Source organism: Bos grunniens, chromosome 7 (genome assembly GCF_055505025.1).
Source record: "Bos grunniens cultivar Pamir isolate PY7600 chromosome 7, Bosgru_T2T1.0, whole genome shotgun sequence".
Classification (NCBI taxonomy): Eukaryota; Metazoa; Chordata; class Mammalia; order Artiodactyla; family Bovidae; genus Bos; species Bos grunniens.
The window spans coordinates 41,526,042-41,529,271 of NC_141171.1; the positions used below are offsets into that span (position 1 = coordinate 41,526,042).

The 3,230-nt window shown below is 35.8% G+C and overlaps 1 protein-coding gene across 1 annotated transcript; it reads left to right on the forward strand.

The window, feature by feature from the left end:
• Nucleotides 1-1,593: 1,593 nt before the first annotated feature.
• On the forward strand, nt 1,594-2,535 carry LOC147369206 (olfactory receptor 2T33-like). Its single transcript, XM_086413805.1, has one exon. It carries the CDS (start codon nt 1,594-1,596, stop codon nt 2,533-2,535), a length of 942 nt encoding a protein of 313 aa, XP_086269931.1.
• Nucleotides 2,536-3,230: the final 695 nt, after the last annotated feature.

The following is a 3,230-nucleotide window of genomic DNA, read 5'->3' on the forward strand; positions in this document are numbered from 1 at the left end:
AATATTTACTAAAGATATGGTCCCATTCACGTAAGTTGCACTGTTTATAAAGTAACTTACAGAAGAACTAAAAAAAAAAGATTTCCTATACAGGGCTTGCCTGGTGACTCAGTGGTTAAAGAATCTATCTGCAGTGCAGAAGATGCAGATGGTTCAATACCTGGGTGGGGAAGATCCTCTGGAGAAGAAAATGGCAACCCATTCCAACACTCTGGCTGGGAAAATCCCATGGACAGAGTAGCCTGGCTGACTACAGTCCACAGGGTCACAAAAAGACATGACTGAGCAGAGCACACAGCACAGATTATGAATAAAGTGCAAACATAAACTTCCTAGAAATCACTAATTACTTTCTTTAAAAGTCTGATTTGCAAAGAAAAGACATATGTTATATAAGAATGAAAGTCATTTGCATATATATTCAACTCTATTCCCATAGATACTTATATGTAACAGAAATAAAAGCTAGCAGCTTTGATGAAAGGAGAATTACTCTTTGGAAATAACTGAAATGCTCCAGATTTTATATGTAGTGGTGCTGTATCTCAAATGAGTTTTGTGTGATAAATTAAGTTGGGTAATATTTTACTTGATTATATAGTTATATAATCAGTCAATTAAGTATGGTAATCAACCTGCTTGTTAATATTCAAATTAGTTAATAAATTAATATTTTAGTACATTTAAAAGGTGACTATTGATAACAAAGTATGAAAGCCTATAAGTAAGACCAGTTTCTTTATGTTCCTTTAGGTTGTATTCCTTCATAAATTTTTTAACCATTTATAATGCATATATTTAACTAATAAAGATTCAGTTTGTAAGTATATGTTAGGTATGAATGTTAACTCTTGAGACATCCCTAAACTAAGAAAATGTCCCTGTAATCAGGAAAACGGGTCACGGTAACATAAGGTGATGGGTGACCCTGAGCAGTATCGTTGTGTGTGTGTGTGCTAAGTAACTGTAGTAGCTAAAAACTTGATGTACCAAGGCCATGGGCTGTTTGCAGGCATAGAATGGAGAAACTGATCCATTTTCTCTTCATCTCTAGTAAACTGAGTTTTAGTAGGTTGACATTTTGCTTTGTGTATACAATTTATTTTAAAAATCTAATTCATCATAAGGTTTAAAAAAAAAGATCTCTAGTAAGAGTAAAAAAAAAAGAACAGTAGAAATATTCAATAGTTATGATGTGTACTATATAACATCAATATTGACTAACATGGATTATCTGAAACTCCTTAAGATGGAAGTCCCAAAATTATAGAAATTGAGATTATATAATAACAGTTCCTAATACTATGAATAAATTATCTGTGGCATACTGACAAAATATTGAGAAAGAAATGCAATTGGTAGTATTCCATATATAAAAAATCAATTTATTTTGGTGAAAAATAGTTGCAAAGAAATGGACAATTGGATACCAAGGCAGACATCTTGTGAAGTGAAAGAATTTAACTCATGATTTTTTTTCCAAGTCTCATTTTTTTTGTTATAGATCAATTTTTCTTAAGGAAATACCCAAGCTTCCTTTTAAGCAGTTCTCATTTCCTAATCATTCATTGTCTTCCAGGAATAACAGGAGTCATGGAAAATGCAAGTGACACCACAGGAATAAATTTCATTCTTCTAGGACTTTTTGACTACACACAGACCCATCTGTTCCTCTTTGCCATGGTGCTCATGGCCTTCCTCACGTCTCTGATGGGCAACACCTTCATGATCATGCTCATTCAGGTGGATCCCCAGCTGCACACTCCCATGTACTTCCTGCTTAGCCAGCTCTCCCTTATGGACATGATGCTGGTTCTCACTATTGTCCCCAAAATGGCAGCCAACTACCTGATGCACAACAGGTCTATCTCTCCTGCTGGCTGTGGTACTCAAATCTTCCTGTTTCTCACTCTGGGAGGGGGCGAGTGCTTCCTCTTAGCCGCCATGGCCTATGACCGCTATGTGGCCATATGTCACCCCTTGAGATACCTGATCCTCATGAATCAGAAACTCTGTTTGCAAATGACAGCAGGCTCCTGGCTTTTGGGAGGGGTGGATGGGCTGATGCAGGCTGGTGCCACTCTGAGCTTTCCTTACTGCCACTCTCGGGAAGTCAATCACTTCTTTTGTGAGGCACCATCGCTTGTTCACCTTGCCTGTGCTGACACCATGATTTATGAGTTTTTCATGTACGTCTGTTGCGTCCTAATGCTCTTGATTCCACTGTCTCTCATTCTGGCTTCCTACAGTCTCATCTTGGCTGCTGTGCTCCATATGCAGTCCACCGCAGCCAGGAAGAAAGCCTTTGCGACCTGTTCCTCCCATCTGGCCGTCGTGGGGCTCTTCTATGGCACTCTCATGTTTATCTACATGCGGCCCAAATCCTACCATTCAGGGGCGCATGACAAGGTGGTTTCTGCTTTCTACACCATCTTCACCCCTGTGTTGAACCCCCTTATATACAGTGTGATGAATAAAGATGTCAAGGGGGCTTTGAGAAAGTGGCTAGTAAAGCATTTTCGATGGTCTCAATAGTGATCATTATTCTCCAAAATGGCATTATTAGATTTAGGTTATGAAATACAGTTTGTATCAACATATTTTCTCTCTCTTTCCCAGTTTGCATTGATTTTTACAAATTATTTCTTTTATATTTGATAAATTAATTAAAAATGACATTTGTCATATTTTTACACCTTATCATATTTTCTTCTGAACTTTGGACCTCAGCAATAAGATTGAGGCACTATAATACAAGATATGTTAAATATCAACCATGTAATTTGTATTTTGGTATATTCAATAAAAATTCTTAATTATTATGGACATGAATTATTTTAAAAGTGCATAATTATTTTGAAGAAAGTACTGTAGAACTAAATTCATATACTTTTGATAAATTTCAAATGAGCAAATAATTATATATATGAAAGTTGCAAGAAATATTCATCAAAATGTTTTCAGGGGAATTATTATTCCTGATTATGTTATTAAAAACATCTTTAGATAAAGAGATTAGGCTATGTACATTGAGGGATTGTCAATATATGAAGTAACTATGAAGAAGTCAACATCTTTATTTGAAAAACAGAAAAACTATTAAAGTAATATGTGATTAAATTTATCACATAAATTAACATAGATAATACCCATCACTTCATGGGAAATAGATGGGGAAACAGTGGAAACAGTGTCAGACTTTATTTTTGGGGGGTCTCCAAAATCACCAC